The sequence below is a fragment of the Chrysemys picta genome, chromosome 8 (assembly GCF_011386835.1).
Source record: "Chrysemys picta bellii isolate R12L10 chromosome 8, ASM1138683v2, whole genome shotgun sequence".
NCBI lineage: Eukaryota > Metazoa > Chordata > Testudines > Emydidae > Chrysemys > Chrysemys picta.
In genome coordinates, this window is record NC_088798.1 from 98456420 (window position 1) to 98479736 (window position 23317).

The window sequence follows — 23317 nt, forward strand, 5'->3', positions numbered from 1 at the left end:
AACTAGGCCTGTTCTCCAAAGACCTCCACACAGCACTTATCACATTGCTTCTCCCTTCACACACAGCTCAGAGGCACAAAGACTAAGTTTTACCTATGCTCCTCTCCCCAGCAGGGTGGGTGGTCTTTAGCACACAGATTTCTATTGACAGTGCCTCAAATCAAGGGCACCCATAAACTCCCCTCTGTAGCTTTGCTACTTGAACTCACTTAAGGCAGCAAGTAGCATTTTAAGAGGGCGTGTTCTGCTTTGAAGAAAAAAAATAAAAAAAAAAATCACACTACTTTCCCCAAACTTTGGTACAGGCACAGCATTTTTTATTTATTCTTTAAAACACTAGACTAGTTAGAATATCAGCTCATTGCTGATATTTTAGACTAGAGAGAGTTATTCTGAGGTCACAAGAATCCTGCAAATGAACAAACATCTTGGATTATCAAACCATCCATTGAAGATCAGCAATTCTCACACCAGAGGAGACACCGCTTCTCAGGTGCATTACCTACAGTTAGGGCAATTCAATACATATTCTTTAGTCTGCCCCCCCCCCCCCCCCACTTTTCCACTTGTGCCATGTGGCACTACACATCTGCCTCCTCCCCATCCTAAACTCTGACACAGTCCTCACTTTATGGTACAGCTGAGCATTGATACCCGCCAAGCCTAGGTCAGGACGTACTGGCAGATAGCAAGAGTGCAGCTGAGCTGCATATAGGTTTGCCTCTCATCTTCTAACGATGCCTTATGACATGGGAAGGGAACATTTAACGAGAGAGAGGTGAACTGCTCCCGATTCGTAGGACTGCAGTGTCTCTTCCACCCACTAAAAAGAAGAATCAGTTTGAAGTTGGGTATATCGCATCACTTTTTGTGGTGGCCAACCCTTGTCTCAGGGGATAAACTTGCTGAGTGTAAGCCCTTTGTTGCTGAATGCAACATAAAACAAAGCCTAAAAACAAGTTCATCTTGATACCTGTGTTAAGGAAAGAATTGAACATCAAAGGATCCAGGACCTTGCTTTAATATTAGTCTTCGAAACAGGATTAACTTACTCCACTAACCATAGCACTGGGTCTCATTTTCTTTCCTAAAGAGTATACTGTTTCCTACAGAAGATTTTTGGTGTTAACATGTCTAAGATTAACTGCATTGCTTGCATAGAAGAGGCCCCATGCGTCATCAAGAGCATTTATTTTTGGTAGCATTAGGATGCTCCAATGATGCTACCATTAAACTGAACCGAGGACCCATTATCCAGCAACCCCTCTTGAGATGCTTTGGCAGGCTGGAGGAAGCCAGTTAAGGGATGGATGGAGAGCAAGTTTGCTTGGGTGCTACAGCAGTGGCTCGCCAACTTTTCATGCTGTTGACCATCTCTTAATAGCTATCCCCAACTCTCCATTGTTTGTCACTCAGTTCCATGGACTGTAGTCGGAGAAACTGTTTATAGTGCAAACTGCCAGTCAGTCAACACAGAGTCAGATGTTAAAATGTTCTCTACATAGATTGTTTATGCAGCAGCTACATGGAAGTTTACCAGCAACTTCAAGTTTTAATGTTTAGCAAGACGTGTGCTATTCACTGAGTGTTCTAGAGGCTGTCAAGTTGCTCGTTAAATTAACTAGATTTTTCTAACACAATGGTCATTAACCCTTTAACACCACTTAGTGCAACACCATGACCTTTAAAATGAAGATAAGTATATTTATTAAGGTTAATTCTAGTCTAAGGTTTATACAGAAAATGGAATGCAATAAGCTAAGATCACACCTCAAATGTTTAGTACACATCCATCTCCTTCTCCCTATAAGGGAACCGTAAAAGTCAGAAAACCAGTTACTGTTTAACTAGTTGTAAGTGGCTTTGTCCAAAAGAAGTCACACTAGATACAGCGTTAGCTTTGTTTTGTATGCAATAATGAAGAATCTACAAGCTGTGATTGTGTACAGTACATAGGTGAAATATTTCTTGCAGACACATGAAGCCATGTTTAATAAACCTACATCACAAGCGGGTTTAGAATTGCCTAAAGCCAGCTACTAATGACATGCTGGATCAGTAAGTTTAACTTTGGTAAAGTCAGTCATTTTTGGTCAAACTGGGAATTAGCTTTTCCTATTAAAATTCATAACTCTCCTGTGCCTACAGCAGTTCAGATTTTGCTTTGTACCAGCTAGAGGCAGGTCTTAAGATACATGGCTAAAAAGAGTTTCAGGTTAACTGTAACTAGCTTACCCAGTTTTTGGGAAACCCACATTTGTGCTAGGGCTTATTTTTTTGCAGGCAAAACTGAAACAGGGTTAGAAAGTACTAGCCACTGAAGAGATTTTGTAATTTCTAAGTATTTGCCTGTGACCAACTAAGAACTGTGTCAAGTACTAACTTACTCCAAGGGTAATAATCCTTCATATTTAGAAGTTTGGAGGAAATTCAACAACTCTTCACTCAGCCTGGTTCCCCAAGAAACCCTTTGTTCTTTGAATAAAAATATGCTTTGTTAATTCTATTTCAGAAAACATTTGCAAGTGGTTTTATTTACAGTGGAGTTTAAATGCTTATCTAAATTCTGACATCTCAAGAGAACATTGTAACTGGACATGGACAGTTAAGAGTAATGAACAGGATGGCCTGAAGTGCTATTTCCATACAGAATCCACGCTTAGTTCAGTTTTATTCTTTGCAGGGTAAAGTAAAAAGACATCTGATTACACTGGTAAAAACTCAACCATAGGATTTAAATCTGTACTCAAAAAAAACCACTACACATGCAAAGGGAACAATATCCTGCTAATACAACTTCATTTGCTGCTGCATTTGTCTAATATTAACAATTATAAACAGAGCAGTGCAACTAGTATTTGGAACGATCCTTACAGTGTTAGAGTGTCAGGCACAAAACTTCACTTCTCTTCACACCACTGGTTTTCTTTGCGTACCTTAAACAAGATAAAGCTTTAATTAGATGCAGTGCTACACACATGCTATGAACTTCTAAAAACTAATTAGACAAAAACAGTCACAGTGGCATCTTGGATTATGCTCCTTTCCTGTAAAATAGGGCGACACTGGAAGAAATGCTGAATTTTTACTTGGATGGTTGAAACTAATTTTTGTAAAATATTTACCATTGCAGATTGAGAAGTTACCGAAGATAATATATGCATCTTTCAACTACTTCCTAAGAAACTATTCCTGAGTAGAACATGGTCATCTTACTATACATCAGCAGCTGGCTGCTGACACATCTCTGTGACCTGTGGGGAAGGATCACTGTACACTGCCTGCGTCCACAAGCACTGCCCCTGCAGCTCCCATCGGCCAGCTCCTGGACAATGGGAGCTGCAGGGACAGTGCTGGGGGTGGGGGCAGCACACAGAGCTGCCTTCCCCCCACCCCAGGGGCCAGAGACATGCCAGAAGCCAGCTGCTTCCGAGAGCGGTGTGGGGCCACGGCAGGCAGGCTGGCCGGCCGCCTGCCTGAGCCCCTTAGCGACCCAGAGATTGCAATCGACTGGCAGAGGCTCCACAGATTGGTGACCACTGCTATACATGATTTAGGAAGAGCTGAAGTGCATTGACTTCACACTCAAGTTCTTCACACACTGTTCAATGATGTTTGCAGCTTCTATAGTACTCTGCTTAAAAATGGTTGTTGAATGATCATTTTAAGGTAGATCATAAATCACAGCTTGTTTTATTTAACTCTTTGAAAGGCCTTATTAGGGAAATTCTGAGCAGCTTGAATCTTCGTAGGTGGGTGCCCCAACACACCTTCAGCTTTACTGTTGAGGCTTTTGAAAGGGCAACAAAGGACTATTTATGGCAACCCAGAATATCCTATTACTGGTTTAGCTTCAGTGATTTACTTAGGGTTTGTCTACTCTATGGAGGCTACAGCACCATAGCTGTGCCACTGTAACCCCATAGTGCAGACATACTACAGCGATAGTACAGTGACAGAAAAAACCCTTCTAACTCCATCTCTGAGTGGCAGCAGCTAGGTTAAGGGAAGTGTTCCCTCAACCTAGCTGCAGCTAACACCAGGGTTTAGGTCAGCAGAGCTACCTTACTCCAGCTATGTTACTCAGGGGATGGGAAATCCCCCGCCCCCCCGGCGTGATATAGGTCAATCTACATTTTAAGTGTAAATCTGACGGTCAAAAAAGTTGAGCAAGTCTGACACGGCGATATTAATTCACTGGTGAAAAGTGAACATGAACATTAACTTGTAACGGTATGTCTACACAGGGATAAGAAACCTGCAGCACGGCCGCAGCTGGCCTAGGTCAGCTAACTTGGGCTTGCAAGGCTAAAAACTGCTATGTAGATGCGCAGGCTGGAGCCTGAGCTCTGGGACTCCCCACCCCCAAGGTCCCAGAGCTTGTGCTCCAGCCCGGGCTCAACCCTCTACTCAGTGATTTGTCAGCTCCGGAGCCCTAGCCACAAAAGCCTAATCAGCTGATCTGGGCCAGCCACAGGGTATGTCTACACAGGGATAAACTTAAGTGGCAAGTTAACGGGGACACCAATTCTAGCACAATTGCTTTACACTTTATAACATTTGGACCAAAAATCCTAGTTTTACCTGGGAAGTCTGTGGGTTGAAACACATATAGCTATAACACTAGTGTGGCTACTTCAATGTATAAGCAACCCAGAATTTAATGAAACCCAGACTATGGAGTACCTGTGCTTCTTCCTCTTCAGTGAAGTCATTCTTGATATTGAAGGTCTTGCGAATTTCTTCTGGAGTTTTCCCCTTAATCATATTTGCAACTGTCTTGCATGTGACATCAAGCAAACCTTTAATGTCTAAGTAATTTGCAGCCTGCAAAAAGAGTCACCAGATTTAAAGTCAATGTTCTGCCTCTGTGGATGTACAACCTCAAACCAAATACAGGCTACTTTCGTTTTATGATAAACGTATTACTTTAGTACCTCATTACAGCAAGCATTTAAGTATATTGGACAGGGCAGTCCTAGTTGAACGGTTCACATAGTTCTAAGCAAACTTAAAATTTGAGACATTCCTGTTAGAAAGGGCTTATAGAAGCCTATGAACACGGAGGTCTTCGGGGCAGCCAGTTGGCTATCCAAGCAATACAGACATTGCCTGTACTAAGTGCACACCAACTTACATACCATTAGGGTCAAGGGGAACTAGGCCTCAAAACATTAAGACTGAATTCTGAAGTTAGAAGTGGGTTCAGGCTGCTCACCAGAATCTAGTACACAATCCTATTCCAAATGAAGGAAGTTACCGTGTCTGCGACAAACTTGACTCAGAAGACCCAATTCTGAACTTGAGTGCAAAGCTAAACATCAAATTTGTACTTGGGTCTGCAAGTGTAGATTGGGCTGCTTAGTATTAGGTAAGCATTTGAAGAATGTCCACAACACTTATCTTGAATGATTTTACTATGAACTGGGAAAAGTCAGACCAATTCCACCACTTCTAGGTACACAGCCAAGATAAAGTTCAGAAGTCTAGAGAATGTCTGAAGAGAGCATCTAATGGAACATGAACACCCACCAGGATAAGTTCAAAAAGTGTTCCTTGGTCTACTTTCAGGAATTCTTGGTCCCACACAGGGATGTCATCTGTTCGTTTTTCCTTGTTCTCATCGTCCTCAGGGGGAGGTGGATCATCCTTGTGGTGGGTGCACCATTGGATCACCTGATATTAAGACATTTGAATCAATATATTAAAAAAAACACACACTGTCCTTAAGCATTTTCATCAGCTCTGTTTAGACTGACTTCAGATTACAGGAACAGTTACTTTCCCAAAACTGCAAAAAAGCCACAAAATCTTGGACACAGTGTGCTGTGTCAGTGCTATTTGTGCCAGATGGTAAGACATGTACAGACCCAACAGTCTTAAATACAAGACCCTGGAATTTCAAAGCCTTTTAAAATCCTGTTGAGTGCGCCTGGGTAATGAGAGTCAGACATTTTGGTTCTCGCGATTTCCCAGAAGGTATTTGAGCAGATTTACATTTGCATTAGTGCACTGTCTAATCAAACACAGCATTAACATTAAGAGCACAGTTCTAACACAAAAGGGTTTAAGTATGACCTTCTCCATACACTTGAGAAATGCAGATTAGTTTGCTTAACAAGAAAACTACCACCTATTGGCAGACAGCATGGTCAGGCATTAGTGCTACTCTGTGTGAAAGATTATGCATTTGTATTAGGGAGAAAACAAGTAGTTAATCTACTAATATTACATTTTTTATTTAATCTGAATTTTGACTAGTGAAGTGTTACCTAAGCACTGCACAAGGAATATAAGAGCAGGCAACCCCTAATCTCCTTTTGCACTCTGGCTAGGAGTTTATAACACACTGTCCTAGCCTCACTAGTCAAACCCGGCTTATTATAGAACTAACCCAATTCATTTCAAACATTGAAATTGGTTCAGACTCTTCCAACACAATGCAGACAGGGTCCTCAAAGAGACCTGACCTACAAATTTGTTCCTCCTTTCATTTCACCTAGTAACAACAGATTCCAGCCAGTGCATTTAATGATCTGAACGTGAGCCTCCCCATCTTTCGTTTCAATTTGGTGTGCTCAAGTGAGTGCTCAGATAACACCAGCTGTAGACTTCTTGTGGAGAACCCCAGGACAAGAACAATGAGGGAGTGGATGGCGAGTTTGGTGCACAGCATAGTAGGTCTGGCAACAGCTATTACCACTGCTACTGGCCCCTCACTCTGAGCATTAATATGAAAAGATTTGTTTTATCTGTATGATTTACAGGAAAAATCTCATCTAGAAATTTAAAACTGCAGTTCAACAAATCCTGCTTTTGACTGATAAACAGTTTATGTTCTAAAAAATATAACTGGTACACAAGGAAGTTTGTGTTTAAATCTAGTATTTCCAGTTCTCATTAAGTGATGGCTCAGTCTACACATTTTTGTAGTTCAAAGCTACTAACAGCACCTTGGTAGCATCTTACCTTTTTTAATATAGCTGCATTAACATTCGGAAGAGGAACTGGGTCATCATCTCCTTCATCATCCATTCCCAGATCTAAGAATGGAAAGAAAATTTAGATGCTGTAACTTGCCATTCACTCATTTTTCTGAAATTCAGATGGCTTCATCAATCCACAACTACAGATATAATTCTGATACAGAATGTTGCTAATCCACTCGATTTGTATTCAGATTATGGTTCTACTGCTAAGTTAAGCATTCTTAGACAAGGCTTCATAATACCACGGCTGCATCACTTTTACATGCTATGTAACAGAATGCTCATCATACTCAAGTAGCTAATATTTTTATTTATGTAGGTTTCCTTATTCACAAGGCTATTAAATTGCCATTAGATGTTCTTTTCATCCCTATTTCACTGTAATCCCACTATTAACAGTGTTGGATAATTGGAAGGAAAACTCTCTAGCCACTACCAGCTTTTAGGTCCCAAATTTGCTATCAGCATTCCAAAAAAGAATTCCCTTTGAATCTATTAAATGAGATCTTAATGAACTACAAACTATACTTTGTCCTCTCTGCAGGATCAGTTTATACTGTAGCCATAGAGATTCTGGGTATTTGGCTTACAAGGCACTGTATATTGAAACATAAAAGCCATATTAGTTTCCAGAGACCAGGTGGGTAAAGATATTACCTCACCCACCTTGTGTCTCAAATATTCCGGGACTGATACAGCTACAACACTGTATACAACAGTTAATTTCCACTCTATTTGAGGCAATGACAAATCACTTGACCACATTAAGAAAAATTCTTTAGGGAATGTGGTAAAACCAATAACCACTGTTTGAAAAAATTCAGAATACACTTGAGACATGTGTTAAACACATTTATGCTCTACTGAGTCATCAAATTCAGAATTAAGTGACTAACAGCATCATGTAGAGAATATTGAAAGCACACTGCAATTCACAATGTAGACTTTAATCCATACCTGGATTGAACTACACAGGATAAATACCACATTAAAGTAATTGCCCTGATTAAAACGAAGCACCATACCATTTTATTGCAAAGCAAGATATCAGAATTGGTATGTTATCTTAATTTGAGTGCCCTGTATAAGGGTATGCAGCCATGTAAAGTGATGCATAAAATTATCTATGCATTTGATGAATAACTGAGCTGCATCATCCAAATACATTAAGAAATTAACTTCGTTAGAATACACCACTGTTGCACCTGCACCACCACCACCACCACCACCACCTCAAAGCAAGCTAACATGCCAATGTCCTACCTACACTGGCACTCCACAATTACCACTATTGGGAGATTTTAAACAGAAATGCTACTGTTATCCAAGTCTACTTGCAGTAATGAGTTATAACAGGTATTGTGTATTTCACGGATGATCATTTTATTGGAAACTTCAAATATACTTCATTGAATGCAGTGACATATATAGGTGCAGCAAGAGAAGCTAGTTGTCAAAGTGTTGGACTGTGGAACGAAGAATTTAAACACTCCAAGGAAGAGAGCAGATATGTCCTGGCTGAAGCCTCTAGCACCCCCTAACTAGGAAAGACTGCCTCCTGCTTTCTTGGGGTAGGTCTACACTTACCTCCGAGTCCGGAGGTAAGCAATCGACCTTCTGGGATCGATTTATCGCGTCTTGTCTAGACGCAATGAATCGATCCCAGAAGTGCTCACCGTCAACGCCGGTACTCCAGCTCAGCGAGAGGAGTACGTGGCATCAACGGGGGAGCCTGCCTGCCGTGTCTGGACCCGCGGTGAGTTCGAACTAAGGTACTTTGAATTCAGCTACATTATTAACGTAGCTGAATTTGCGTACCTTAGTCCGAATTGGGGAGTTAGTGTGGACCAGGCCTCAGTGTCAAAACCCTATCTGTCCCACCATCCCCCTTTCAACCCTCCAGTTTCTCCTCCTGTTCCCCTTTGGAGAGAATTCTGCATTATCAGCATATGAATCTGCAGCAGAGATGTCTGGGAGCAATAGTGAGTGTTTTATTGGCACAAGAGATTCTAAAGCAGTAAGAGGCAGTGCCATGTAATTCCAGAGTTCCCAATACATGGTTTGTCTAGTGTGCTACTTCTGATTTTCAATGTAAACCAAAAGCCACTGATAACACTGAAGAGTTTAACAATTTTCTGAACTGTAAAAGTGGCAAGATCCCTTTGGATGGGCTTACCAAGCAATTGTATTCTCTGCCACCTGCTCAGAGAACTTTTATAACTTCCTGCTCATGTTTTCCAAATTGTTTATTGGTCACACAGAGCAGCATCACACTAAGCAGCTTTTGGTGGTGTTACAAGGTGGAAATGACAGACAAACAGTAAAAAATAAAAAAAAATACAATTTTAAGTGTCCATAGTATTTTATCCTGTCTCTCATTGCTAAAAACAATTTCTACTTGAGGGTATGCAGTCTGTTCAGCTAGATCTATAAAAGTCATTTCTAGAAGTTAAGGCACTAACGTATTCATTTCTAATGTTTGGGATTTTGCGTGTAAGAGCACAGACAGGCATCCCTATTGAGAAGGATTAGGCATAGGTTTGCTATACATACAGACCATCTGGTAGACTTGCACAGATGTTGGTTTGCAATTTGTGTCAGTGGGAGATCAGAGCTAAGTATTATCCTGAATAATTTAACTGCTTTCACAAATGAGACACAAAGGTTTCTGCTTTAATTTTCCATGTATTGAGACTTTCTGAAGTCTCATCCAGTGTTCCAACATATGAAGGCGAGATCCACTGTATTTGGAGCTGACCAAGCCATCCGGTCTGTCCATCTTTGCAGTATCTACTATAGTTTAACATATTAAAACAGTAAGCTAAGGCTGCATGCAAATGAAGGTAGGTGGCTTGTGTTTTTATGAACCTCCTTTCTCGAAAAGTGTTGGAACTACACAAGACTAGAATATTCAGGGGACATAAGCATTTTAAAGGGCTTTTGCCTAAGAGTCCGTATAACCTAGACTAGAACTGCTGTTAAACGTCAATATATTTGTAACTTTTGGTTCTGTTCCTACCACTCCACATGGGAATGCCAGCTTTCCTTATACCCCTACAGGCAATATCTAGATGGCACTTTTAAGTGACTGCCTCAGCCAGCTGCAGGGTGGATAAAAATCAATTAAAAAAAAACACACCTGATTTTTTTATTTAAATCCCCCCCCCCCACAAAAGCATTATCAAAATCTGATCTAAAGATAGTTTTAATTAGGATACATTATAGCTTAAAGCTCTCTCATCATGGAATCAGGATTATAAATTCTAATTCTATAGTATTCATGTAATGTTTAAGAAAAGTTTTGTAAATGAGTTACAATAGTTCATGGATTAGGGACCCAATCTTGTGGGGTTCCAGGGGCTTCTGTATAGATTATTTAGGTTAATCTTTCTTAGGGTGACCAGACAGCAAGTGTGAAAAATGGGGGGGGGAAGGGAGGTAATAGGAGCCTATATAAGAAAAAGACCCAAAAATCAGGACTGTCCCTATAAAATCAGGACATCTGGTCACCCTAATCTTTATATCTACCCTATTGGACTCAGTGCTCAGTCTAGAAGATACCATCAGAGCAGCTTAGTTTTGCAGTTCTCAAACTGCGGATTTGTGTCTCCAGAGATAACATTCTTGTTAAAAGCAAAAATGTTTATTTATATATAAATATAAATAAAAGGTGAGAAACAGACCTCAACCCTGTTGTCCCTCTGCAAATTTATGTACACAGAGTTAATCCCTTACCTCTCTCTAAAGTGCAAAGTTTCAAAAAGTTCAATGAATTTCTAGAAGATTGTTAGGGGCGGAACAGATCTGGACAAAGAGAAGAAGTCTGGAGATAAATGTGAGAAGGGAGGGACACGCAGTAGAAACAAAAGTGAAACTGTTTGAGCAGTATATTCCAGAAGTCTTGAGGTTTTTCTGAGTGTAGCATTCATTGATTTGAGATCTACCATACCATTCTCTCACTAGAAGGGAAATACTAGAATGGCAGCAGGCTGTAAAAGAGACCCAGTTTGGGAATAAGAACCATTCAAAAAATATGTTTGCTGATGATGTTTTAAAGACAGTCACACCAGCGAACTGGTGGAAGTCACTTAAACACTTGGATTCAGAGACTGTTGAAATGATAATCTCACTTAGCAGTAGCTTCGTCTGCCGGTGTAGAAAGACTATTTTCTTCCTTTGGATTAATTCATTCCAAATTGAGAAATCATTTGGGACCTAAAAAGCAGGAATGCTTGTTTTTCTTTTCCAGATTATGAACAAACAGGAAAATGAAGGTAAAGATGACAGAGTTCGCTGCAGAAGCCAATATTTTAAGTTTCTCAGGTTTTTCGCAGATTTTTATTTTCATTTAACTATTTTAGTTAAAACCAACAAACCTGATTTTAAAAAACTTGACTTTATAAATTCAAAATTCATGTTTGTTTTGTTAAAATATTATGTTTGCTGTTGAAGAAAAAAATCCAGAACACATAACATTGTTTTAGTTAACAAACAATTTAAACATCTGTCTAGTGATGTTCTCCTCCTATTACAGCATAGCAAGAAAATCCTCCAAATATTAATGATTAACCTGTTGAATTGGAGATATTTATGAAGTCATTGGGAGGGGAACTATCTGCTTCACTTCTCTTCAGTAAATGCAATAACCAAACAATCATTCATTTTCTGTTATAGCTGTAAAACTAATTTGAAAAAAGTTTTCAAAATAAATCACTTTAAAAAAAGGATAGTGTGTACCTTCTAAAAATGAAACCTGCATCTATCTCTGAGTTGTGAAGAATATGCATTAAGGTTATACCGACCAACAAGAACGCACTTTTATGTAGAAATCATGATTAAATCAAGTCTTCCTGACTAGTGATTTAAATCAAATATACCCTTACCATGGCCGCCTCAGGTGCCAGACTGGGGGGGAGGAGGCGGGCGCCACTAGGACCCAGAGGGTAGAAAATTGTATCTGCTGCTGGCACATATATATGCTCTCTGCTCTAGATGCACAGAGATGGCGGAGTGCTGTGCTGGAGGAAGGAGGGCACAAGAGACAACAGGCAGGAGAAAAGGTGAGAACAAAGCAGCAGGAGCTGCAGGGAGAGAGGAGGAGCTGCCTCTTCTGTATCTCTCTAGCACCCCCAGGAGCCTGGACTGATTAACACCAGCTTCTCAGGGAGCTTCCTGTTTCCTGCTGCTTCCCTGAACCCACCTGAGGAGAACAGGCAGTCAGCTGTAGGAGGAGCAGCCAGTTAGGCCCTTAAGACGATGATATCTTCCATCACTCAGGCCCTGTTACCAGCCTGCTTATTTGTCCCCTTCAACTGAGTGTTGAGAGCCACTACAGCTGGCACAGAACAGCAGTCATGAGTGAAAGAAGAAAATGCCTCTCTGGGGCAGCATTCAGAAAAAGAAAGCAAAGGAAGCTTTTCTATCTAAACAGGAAGGAGCTCTCCTGAGATACATAGACAAGTGTTCACGGTGAGCCTTCCGGCCCCAGTGAGGATGTGAATGGTGAGGCTTATCTTCCAGTTAGTCAGAGTGCAGGTGTCCTGGCAGCTACTGCAGCATCCATATCTCCATCTCAAATGGATGTAACCATGCACATTCCCGAAGAAAAAAGTGTAAGTCAGAGAAGAGTGTGGTGAAGGTGCAAGAAACAGCTGCTGCTGAGTTTAGTTCATGAAGTCTAGAAGATACAGGACTGGACCCACTTGAGTAGTAGCCTGAGGGACTTCCTTTTACTGCATGGGCACAGCAAGTGAAAAAACTTCATGTTTCCAAAGACAATGAAAATAGAAGTTTCCATCCAATACATTACTGGCATGAAATCCCCAATGGTGACAAAAGTGGAGAGGCCATGGCTTATGTACTCAAAAACCCAGAATGCTGCATACTGTTTTTGTTGCAAACTCTTCCAGTCTAATGTTCCAGCCACATTGGGTTCTACAGGAACAAAGGACTGGAAAAATCTGGCATGCCATGAGAAGGCAGCAAATCCCCAGAGAGCATTCCATAGGTGGAAAGAGCTTGAGAGACAAGACTAAGGTTAAAGGCCACCACAGATGATCAGCATCAAGAGAAGATTGCATCAGAGTCTCTTTACTGACAAAATGTTTTCACAGTGGCTATGAGCCTTTTCAGAATGCTTGTTACCCAAAACCTAGCACTGCATGGCACTTCAGATCAGCTGTATGTGCCAAACAATGGAAACTTCCTTAAAACTGTGGAGCTGATGGCCGAGTTTGATGCTGTACTTCAGGAACATCTAAGCAGAGTCACCAACAAAAATGTACACAGCAAGATTACTGTTATTCTGGACTGCACACCTGACATCAGCCATACAGAACAAATGACTTTAATGGTGCGTTTGGTAACAACAGAACCTAGTGAAAATGTCCCCGCAATGGTGACTGTCAAAGAGCATTTTCTAGAATTTATTGACATTGATGATACTACAGGAACTGGTATGACAAATGTGATTCTTAAAAAGCTGGAAGATATGGGAATTGTGATAGCCGACATGAGAGGTCAGGGCTACGATAATGGTGCCAACATGAGAGGAAAGAACAGAGGAGTACAGACATGGATCCGAGAGTTAAACCCTTGAGCTTTTTTTGTCCCATGCAGTTCTCATTCAGTGAGCTTGGTGGTCAGTGAATCAGCATCAGCTTCTAGTGAGGCTGCTGAATTTTTTAATGTAATTCAAAGCATCTATGTATGTTTCTCTGCATCAACTCATTGATGGTAAATTTTGAAGCAACATCTGGGAACATCCTCTGACACTGAAACCACTGAGTGCCACACGATGGGAAAGTCAAGTGGAGGCGATAAAGCCTATCAAACACCAAATTGGGAAGATAGATGATGCCATAGTTGCCATTATGGAGGCTAGTGCTATGACAGGAACTGTTCGTGGGAGAACTGTGGAAGAGGGAAATGGAATCACCAGAAACATACATTGCTTCAAATTTCTGTGTGGCTTAGTGTTGTGGCATGACATACTGTTTGAAATAAATGTTGTAAGCAAGAGACTCCAAGGTGCTGACCTTGATATATCTGGAGCAATGGAACAACTGGACAAAGCAAAGTCATACCTACAGTCTTACCGGTCAGATGAGAGATTTCAAATAATTCTGAAGAGTGCACAGAAGTTGGCAGAGAGCACACTTAAGCGACTTTCCCCACCCATTCAAGAATACAAGAATCCCCGAAGAAGACATTTTGATTACAAGGCACAGGATAATCCCATAAAAGAGATTCAACAACAATTCAAAGTTGAATTCTTTAACCAGGTGCTAGATTGTGCAGAACAGTTGAACGTTTCACACAGCTCAAGGAACACAGCAGTATATTTGAGATGTCGTATCATATCCCAAAACTCCTCACTATACCGGAAGACCTACATCAGCAATGCAGCGCACTAGAGACAGTGTTGACATATGATGACATGCAAGATATTGATGTGAGTGATTTAGGTGATGAACTGAAAGCCCTTTCAAGATACATTTCAGCAGGATCAACTCCAAAGGCTGTTCTGGAATACATGTGCACAAAGATGATGACCACCCTCTTTCCAAATATGTTTGTTGCTCTGCGCATACTTCTAATACTTCCTGTAACAGTTGCCAGTGGAGAACACAGCTTCTCCAAGCTGAAGTTAATAAAAAACACATTTACACGCCACAATGACACAGGAGAGGCTGGTCGGCCTTGCAACCATCTCAATAGAGCATGAGCTGGCCCAGACTGTGGACCTTCAGGAAGCAGTTCAAATCTTTGCGACCAAGGAGGCACGGAAAGCACCATTTTGATTCTTCAAACAGATAAAAATACCAGTGTTTACTATGCAGACAAGAAAAATTAACTTTCAAATTCCTGAACAGCAAATGTAAGGATTATTTAAAATTTTTGAACAAGGCATTTTAATTTGTTAGTTCTACTTCTCTCATGGTACTGCTCTGCTACCTACCCCAATAAAGGAGAACAAGAAGAAGGCAGAATTGAGACCTTTCAAAGTTCTGGCCCAAGCAAGGGTGCATGGGGTCATCATTTGAGCTCCCCGCCTGAAGTGCCAAAATGTTGTGGGCCGGCCCTGCAGCTGCTCAAAGGTATTACTGTCTTCTCCCCAACTGCCTCACAAGAAGGCAAGACAGACTTCAAACCTCAAGGACAAAAACAGGAAAGCTAGCTATCTAAGAAACAAGTTGCCTAAATAAAACCAACATGGAAAAATTGAACGGAAACAAGAAAAATGGTATGCATAACCTAACCTTTATTCTGTAGGAGGTACACTAGAAAAAGCAGTCTTTTACAAGTTTTAGATATGTATCCTCTCCCCCCACTAACATTGGTGGCACAGAGCAGGTCAGAGAGGCTCCCCCAGTTTCTAGTGTATTGCCACACCGACACTGCAAGAATATAGTCTGATCCTCAGTGTTCAAGAGGTAGCCCTTTTCCATAAGCCCAGGCACTTGAACAGAAGTATTTAGATAGACATCACTCCTGAGAGAGTAACTTTAAAACAAATTTAATTTAGACTCTCACTATTGTAATCACTGATCAAGTAAATTATCAGAGGGGTAGCCGTGTTAGTCTGAATCTGTAAAAAGCAACAGAGGGTCCTGTGGCACATTTAAGACTAACAGAAGTATTGGGAGCATAAGCTTTCGTGGGTAAGAACCTCACTTCTTCAGATGTATCTGAGTGGCCTTGAGCAGTGTCTGCCCCAGGGTGGTTGGAGGTTACAAGAGGCTATGTATCTGAAGAAGTGAGGTTCTTACCCACGAAAGCTTATGCTCCCAATACTTCTGTTAGTCTTAAAGGTGCCACTTGATCAAGTAAATGGTTCCCCCCGTTTTACTTATTTTGGTAAAAGGCTTTTTGAAGGCTTATCCACAAATTAGTTGTGCAGAAGTCCAAATTAGCATCTTAAGAGGACTTCTAACAGTCAGCCTGAGGATGACGAACGCAAATTTGCCTTTCAGACTATCCCTGACCAAAACAGCTCAATCATGGAAACAGCTCACTGCCTATAAAAACAGTTTATATTTCTTATTTTCAACTGTATTCAATATGAATTTGACATTGACAAATTTGTCACAGTTGAGGAAATAACTGTATTTAGAAACAAGCGTCTTTTCTGACATCTTAGGAAAAGATAAGAAATAAGACATGAATGAGTACTGTATAGACCCTTTCTCTGAAGTAGTAGTTCAAGTGAACCAGCAGACTTGTGGGGGGGGGGGAGGGGGGAGACTACAGCACGTCTACAAGAGGGACGGTAGTTTGGAAGGAGACTGCCACCAGTGTCACAGGTGAAGGTTCATGATAGACACCCTGGGGCAGACACTGCTCAAGGCCACTGGCACTTAACACCATGTCATAACTCTGCTCAGGCTAAAAGCAACAGTGATAAGGATTCCAGTGCTGAAGTCTTGTATGTATCAGGGCTTCCACCAACTGGTAATTTTGTGCTAAAGAAGCCTAATGTAGAATATTCCTGAGGGATTCTGTACCAAAAATAAAATAAAAATTCTGCACACAGTATTTTAAAATTCTTCCAAATTTGTCAATAAATAAATGGTGGTTCCAGCAGCGCAGTAGGGAGCTCAGGCCACTGGCTGCACAGAGGTGGGAAATCACCCTGCAGCCCCCATGCATAGGACATGGTGGTGAGGCTGCACCTGACCCTGACAATGCGAGGGCCAGATCTATCCAAAGACACCCTGAGGCCTTGCCCCTCCAAATCAGGGCAGGCTCAGACTGGCAGGATCCAAATGTGGAGGGATCCAGGTGAGGTGAGAAGGCTTTGGGTGGGGCAGTCTGGGTGTAGTCAGCTCAGTGGAGGGCTGAGGGGTGGGAGGATCTGGATTCACAGGAGCTTGTTGGGGGTGCCGGGGCAATGGGATTCTGCAGGGGGGTCCAGGTGAAGGTGGTTGGAGGTCACAAGAGGCTATGCAGGGAGGAGCAGCTGCCTGTATAGTGACTGACCCTCCCCCCACAGCTGAAGGAGCAATGGGAGCAAGAAGCTGGGTTGGGTGAGATGCAACGCTTCCAGCAGCCAGGGGAGGTTTCTGGTGGTGGGTCTGACCCGGCCCTGCCATTCCTTGCAGGGGAAGAGGAATTCCAGTACTGCCCCACCCCCACGCCAAGCTGGGACTAGGATAGGCGCCACCAGTCTTGGCATCCCCCTCTCTGGCATTACCTCTCCGCCAGCTGCTCTAGGTGCCTGAAACAATGTGCCCAAGCTGCTGGGGAGGGACATGACCGCTCTTACAGCTTCACTTTGCTTCCCCCATCAGAAAGTCATTTTTCTGTGGGGAAGCAAAGAAATCTGAGGGGGGACATAAATTCTACTCAAACGCAGTGATGCAAAATTCCCCCAGGAGTTGCAAACAAGGTTTAAGAGAAGCACTCATACCACAGACATGTCAAATACAGAGGTGCATTTTGCAGAGGCTATGATGACACCACAACTTCTACAATAGGAAGTCTTTCAAAAGATAGATAGTTTTCACATCAGCTGGAAGATATCTAGTAGACTTGCACTGACAGTCTGTCCTCTGTTGTAAGCTGCCAACAGTGGGAGGTTAATGTATATGAGATCTTGAGACATACTGGGTATTTCAGCTTTAAAAAGCAGCAGCAGCAAACAGTTAAAGATTCAGACGATAGGGCCAGTGATACTTTAAAAAAAAAAATGGTGACAGGTGTAACACACTTATCTCTTAGCTTTGATGTTTAAGTTATGTTTGTTGTACCTTAGTAGCCATCATACAAAGCCAGTAAATTCAACCCATAATAGAAGTGTTTTGTAGAGATCAACTATTTAGCATGATCACATGCCTAGAATCAATTTGTGTTACTTGCCTACCACCACCAATCACTACCTGAACATTAGAAATCTAAATATCCAAGTAGGTTGCACATCAAAACATCTCTATCTTACAACTACCCCATAAGAACCCACACTTAAGAGTTACTTGCAAAAGTTTTTGCTTTGCTATTTGTGGTTGTACTAATCCCTTCTCTTACTACTATATCTGTGCCTAGGACAGTGCTTCCAAGAACCATGTAAGTGGAGTTGTGGTAATGCACCTCAGTTTTTAAAAATTCTGATTTGAGTGATGTTTCCTGGGACACTAGTTTGCGATAAGCTTTTATCTCAAATCTGCACTCTTACCTTCCAACATAGTCTTGATAGTTACAGATTGCTTTGCAATTTCAACGTCAACTTCAAAAATTTCTCCATCTGAACTCTGTAGTTTAATTGAAGGCATCTAAAACATGAGAAAGTCACCAGTTATTTTCATGCAATAGTTTGCAGAGAAGTTAGTGTACAAAGTGCTGTTCAAGTTATAAAAGCCATCTTTACCATTCACATTGCCTCTTCAAGACAAATGCCATCAAGATGGGACACACCATTGTATATGGAAGGGCAAATGAAGTGTCCCCCATACAATCAGAGACATCTTTACAAAGTTTACTGTTTGAATAAGCAAGTCTTAATTCACTACTTCTAGATTAAAGCATCCGAGGATGAGAGAGTGGAAAAGGAGTAATCTAAGACTGATCTGAGCAATTATGAAGTGTCTAATATGTTAAACAAGAGGCCAACACATTTCACATTTAAATTTTAGGGCAATGATGCAATGTGAATGAATGCCAGCCATATGTTGGCAGTACTACAGATGCAGTAGCATCCCTCCCTGGTCTTGAATATGGTTTTAAGTGACGCACCAAAACTTCCAAGTGCTCCCAAATACCAATGTCAAAATATTAAGATTAATATCGTCCTTCAAATCTGCTAGCTAGCCCTTTCTGCCATCTGGAGACTATTCAGGTGCAGTTAGATCCCACAGCACTTTCAAAATTCTGGTTTCTTGGACAAGTCTCCCTCAAATGAAACAAGATTGACATATTACTGATATTGGAGAGCTTTCAGAACAGATTCCGAGCAAGCTTTTTGCACCTGCCCCCACACTTACTGTTCAAGACATTACTAGGTCTAGGGGGAAAAAATGGATTTTAGAACATAAGTCAGTCAGTCTTAACAAGTTCAGGAACAACAACAATAAATTGTAAGATCACTGCTTCTTGTTGCAGTACGTGTGTTTGAGTTTCCTGGAGGTGTTTTATTAGGAGTCCTATTATCAAACCTCTCAAAACTGATCTTCCTAAGAGTTATGCTACAGCTCAAATACAAGTTATAGGCTTGATGCAGGAGTTACGGGTGAGGTTCTATGGCTATGCAGATGGTCAGACTAGATGATAATGGTGCCTTACTGCCTTAAAAAAAAAAAAAAAAATCTACCTACCTACCTACCAAGTCCTTCAAGTGCTTCTGAAGTCAGGCTACTTCAAATTTTAGAAACTGGCTTTAATTCATTACAACTAATATGCAGGCTGTATTAGTGAATTTCTTCAGTTAACAGCTAACAGAAGAAGAAAGCAAGCTTGTTTCTATTGCAGTGTTAAAGAAGTAGTCTAGACTAATTGGTTCTATGCTAGCTGTGAAAGTGATTTGCTTTAACAGGAAAGGTCTTTGAAGGCAGCTATACTTGGAGAAGAGCCTGTGTGAAGTCATTAGCCCTAGTGCCTTCGATGTCTCAAGACCTTTTTTGGTCATTTATTACCTATTTGTTATTTTGCTTTGCAGAAGGATCTCACAGTTTAGAGCTCCTTTAGTGGATATAAGAGAGCTAAGTCATGCATCATTTGATGCAGCCAGACAATCCAGTTCAAAACCTGTTGGAAAAAGCTTTAGGGACAAAAGGTACACAGAGGTTAGGGGGCCTAAGGCCTTGGCTACACTCGCAGATTCACAGCGCTGCCTCGGCAGCGCTGTGAAGCGCGAGTGTAGTCACAGCGCTGCAAGTACTCCACCTCTCCAAGGGGAATAGCTTGCAGGCGCTGATTACACTGGCGCTTTACAGCGCTGCACTCGGGGGGGTCTTTTTTCATACCCCTGAGCGCATCAAGTGCAGCGCTGTGAATTGCCAGTGTAGCCAAGGCCTAAGATTCCACAGACCCAAGATCTACTGCAATTAAAGCAGCTTACTGGCTGTATCCCTTTCAGCCAGCTTGCATTAACTGCTCCACAGAGCAGACTAAGGCATGCCAATACTGCTGATCCTGACTACTGCAAAAAAACCCAGCCCAATGAAGCCCAGCCAGTGCAGGTTATTAAGCAGCACGCAAGCTGAATATAGAACCTCATCTGAGAGGATAAGTGCAATCTCAATTTATGTTTGGCAGCGTTAGAGCCAATCCTTTAACCCCATATGAAAATATTATATCTTAAGTGGTATGGGTATTTTTGGATGGACTCCGACTCATGAGCACTGCATCTCTCATGGAAGTATGATACTGAATTATTGCTACAATGTTACAACTATGGTGTCAAGTATCAGAGGGGTAGCCGTGTTAGTCTGAATCTGTAAAAAGCAACAGAGGGTCCTGTGGCACCTTTAAGACTAACAGAAGTATTGGGAGCATAAGCTTTCGTGGGGAAGAACCTCACTTCTTATCTGAAGAAGTGAGGTTCTTCCCCACGAAAGCTTATGCTCCCAATACTTCTGTTAGTCTTAAAGGTGCCACAGGACCCTCTGTTGCTTGTTACAACTATGGTTTCTCTTAAGAGTGCTGAATATTGATTAAAGTTATTCTATATTATTAAGCAGACCAGTCCTACAATGAGAAGTTAAGATTGCTCAAGTACAAATCTAGCTTCTTATTTGCGAGATATAAATATGACTTCACATCTAAAAACAGTCACCCTGCAGTCTCTTACTTTTTTGGGTGGGGGGAAAAAAAATCAGCGACAAGACAGGAAGTCTATTTTTGACTATTTGGACTTCCAAAATTTCAAGGAAACTAATAAAATGCAGAAATTAAGTTATTGCTTCCCGTTTGTTTAGTGTCAATACAGCAAATTTCTACTAAGTGTAATTTGATTTACATCATAGCACTGCTTGTTCCATAAGCAGAGTGAGTAGGCATTATTTTTAAATGCCCTATTTTCAGTCTAACTATTCTGAAATATTCTGTGAAGTGAGAGTCTCATACATTTAAGTATTTTAACTGCATGATGTCATAGAAATTACTGCTTATTGTGATCAGAAAATGCAAGACTTTCTTTAAACTGAAATTTTCATATTTGGGATTTACACTTCTCCCTTCATGTGAATGTTTTTTTTAAAAGGAGCAATTTCAAGTTTATGTTTGTTATCAGAGAGACAGTATCAAGTTCTCTTGTATATTCAGTCTACATGCATGACAACTGCATTGACACAATAGGTCGAGTAGTTATTAGCATGACCTGATTAACTACATGACATTAAGCAGCACAAAATATTTTCACACAATGAATGGTTTAAAATTAACCACAGCATCTTGACATTATACCTATTTGGATCTCATCAGCCAAAATTTAGTCATGTTAAGGTGCAACAAATGCAAGAAGTGTAAAATTAATTTTCATACATGTCTAGGCTGTACACGTCAAGGATTATTACATAATTCTACATGATGGGATATATCCATAGATTTTGCCTGATCAAATTCAGTCAATGCAAAACTATTTACATTAAAGTCGGTTTCACACATTAGTTTTAGTCCATAATTCAAATACACATTGATTACATCCCTTACACAAATAGGGCTTTATTGTTAGCAGTCTTAATCAAAAGGACATTTTAAGTAGTTTAATTTTCATTATCAATCATGGAGATCAGTGTTTATACTTCGTTAGTAAAAAAGAGACTACCTCCTGGAAGAGAAATATCATTTGCAGTGCAGAACTTGGAAAACAAGTTAGCCTCAGATACCAGTACAGCACAGTGACTAAGCAGAACAGTGTAGAGCCTGTATTTAACAACTCTGAATCAGGTAACTTTTATTGTTATTATTGTTTTTAAGGGATGTACTTAAATTACAGCACTGTGCTCTACGGGCCCTAGCTGCTCAGCTCAACCATTTACGGTCTCTTTAGCCAACTCTGTGCCCTGCGAAGCTGTTAAAGCACGTACTCCGGGCTCTTCCCCTGTATTTCTCAGGCTCACACACAACATCCATTAATAAGGGCCACGTTTCAGACACTTGTTTAACGGTTCTAGTCGCAAGGTCTGACACACACACACACACACGAAACGCGCCGTGGAGCCCAGGCAACGCACAACACAGCAGAGCAGCCCGGGGGTTGTTTGCGTTTCAAGGGCTCAAAGAGACCCTTCTACCCGAGCAGCATCGGGGCCAGCGCCAGGCCCAGGGCCACGGCCGGGCTGCCCTTCGCCCAGAGAAGCCCGCGGCCCTCCCGCCATAAGTGGTACGAAGCCCCCAGGCCCCCGCCCCATTGGGAGGAAGAGGAGGCGCCCCAGGGAGCAGGCCGCAGCCCATAGCAACCACCTGCCGACACCTCCCCGCTCACTTTCCTCCGCGCGGGGCCAGGCCTAGCTTCCCCCGGGCGGCCGCTGCGGCCTCCATCCCCGACCTGGCCTAGAGCCCTCGCCCCGCCCCGCCCTGCTCCCGGGACTGCCAGTCCCACCGCGGGCACGCGCAGCCCAGCTGGGGGACAAGACCTGAGCCGTCGGCCCTCACCGCGAGACGGCGCCCGGCTCTACGTCCCTCCGCGCTGACCGAGACCCGGCAGCAGCTGCAGCTAGGGCCTGACTGCGGCGACGCCTTTTATACCGCGGGGCGGGGCGGGACTCCGGGAGGTGGAAGACGAAGGACCCCCCTCCCCCCCACTGCCTCACAGACCAACTGTAGGTGTCCGCGCAGATCGCCTGACTGATCGTGAGGAAATGTAAAATGCAGCCTGCCCGCGGGACACAAACGCCCTCCTCACTTCCACCTTAGATACAGGGGAGCGAAGGGGAAGGGATTTCATGCATGTAAACGGATTGGGGGAGTTAAGTAACAGCTATGGCGTCTTTCAGGCAGAGGGTGCCCCTGTCAGAAAAGCTGCCTCACATGGCAACGGCAACAGCCTCATAGTGGATGGAGGGGGCTTACCCCAGCACGTGTTTGTTGCATGCCCCTTGTCAATGCTGTGCACAGCCTTCAGTGCTAGGCCCCGTGTTGCCCTGTTCCCAGGGCCCAGCCTTTAGCCAGCAGCTTCTCATCCCCCCTCTGCCTTCCTCCCCCACCAGGAGGGAGTAGTGCAGACTCCTCCAGGACTAGGCACTCATGGGTTCTATTCCCAGTTCTGGCACCAACTCCCTGCATGGCTTTGGTCTATCTCATTCCCCCTTAGCAAAATGGGAGGGATGATATTTCCATGGCAGCAGAGGCGTAGCGAGCGCCCTCCATACCCTCCGACGGGAGGGGGTCCCGCA

At 42.3% G+C, this 23317-nt stretch overlaps 1 protein-coding gene across 2 annotated transcripts; it reads right to left on the reverse strand.

Moving 5' to 3' along the window:
* Positions 1 to 295: 295 nt before the first annotated feature.
* SKP1 (S-phase kinase associated protein 1) lies at positions 296 to 22746 on the reverse strand. 2 transcript variants are annotated; one of them, XM_005309459.5, is made up of 6 exons: positions 22578 to 22746; positions 18163 to 18259; positions 6970 to 7043; positions 5533 to 5676; positions 4687 to 4827; positions 296 to 2936 (listed from the first exon to the last, which is right to left on the reverse strand). In XM_005309459.5, exons 2-6 carry the CDS (start codon positions 18257 to 18259, stop codon positions 2901 to 2903), a joined length of 492 nt encoding a protein of 163 aa, XP_005309516.1. In that variant the 5' UTR covers positions 22578 to 22746; the 3' UTR covers positions 296 to 2900. The 2 variants fall into 2 exon arrangements, with proteins under 2 accessions (XP_005309516.1, XP_005309517.1); XM_005309460.5 differs by having other exon boundaries at positions 22559 to 22696.
* Positions 22747 to 23317: the final 571 nt, after the last annotated feature.

Coding starts and splice junctions, on each gene's coding strand:
- SKP1 (XM_005309459.5), bottom strand. CDS start 18,259: ATGCCTTCAATTAAACTACAGAGTTCAGATGGAGAAATTTTTGAAGTT. Junction 7,044..18,162: donor TATCAAGACTATGTTGGAAG/GTAAGAGTGCAG, acceptor TTCCATTCTTAG/ATCTGGGAATGGATGATGAA. Junction 5,677..6,969: donor ATGCAGCTATATTAAAAAAG/GTAAGATGCTAC, acceptor TCTTAATATCAG/GTGATCCAATGGTGCACCCA.